The sequence below is a fragment of the Bison bison genome, unplaced genomic scaffold (genome assembly GCF_000754665.1).
Source record: "Bison bison bison isolate TAMUID 2011002044 unplaced genomic scaffold, Bison_UMD1.0 scf7180017864462, whole genome shotgun sequence".
NCBI lineage: Eukaryota > Metazoa > Chordata > Mammalia > Artiodactyla > Bovidae > Bison > Bison bison.
Window position 1 is genome coordinate 6,450,784 of NW_011495024.1, and position 368 is coordinate 6,451,151.

At 44.6% G+C, this 368-nt stretch overlaps 1 protein-coding gene across 1 annotated transcript in view; it reads right to left on the reverse strand.

Moving 5' to 3' along the window:
* LOC105003152 overlaps nucleotides 1-368 on the reverse strand; it is a 16,875-nt gene that overhangs the window by 5,205 nt on the left and 11,302 nt on the right. Inside the window, exon 5 of the mRNA XM_010860136.1 lies at nucleotides 145-368. This exon is cut by the window's right edge and continues 19 nt beyond it. Coding sequence (XP_010858438.1) covers nucleotides 145-368 — 224 coding nt within the window. The remainder of the gene's footprint in view (nucleotides 1-144) is intronic.

Genomic DNA, 368 nt, shown 5'->3' on the forward strand with positions numbered 1-368 from the left:
CAGCTTTAGCATCATTCCTTCCAAAGAACACCCAGGGCTGATCTCCTTTAGAATGGACTGGTTGGATCTCCTTGCAGTCCAAGGGACTCTGAAGAGTCGTCTCCAACACCACAGTTCAAAAGCATCAATTCTTCGGCACTCAGCTTTCTTCACAGTCCAACTCTCACATCCATACATGACCACAGGAAAAACCATAGCCTTGACTAGACGCACCTTTGTTGGCAAAGTGAAGTCTCTGCTTTTGAATATGCTATCTAGGTTGGTCATAACTTTCCTTCCAAGGAGTAAGCGTCTTTTAATTTCATGGCTGCAGTCACCATCTGCAGTGATTTTGGAGCCCAAAAAAGTAAAGTCTGACACTGTTTCCA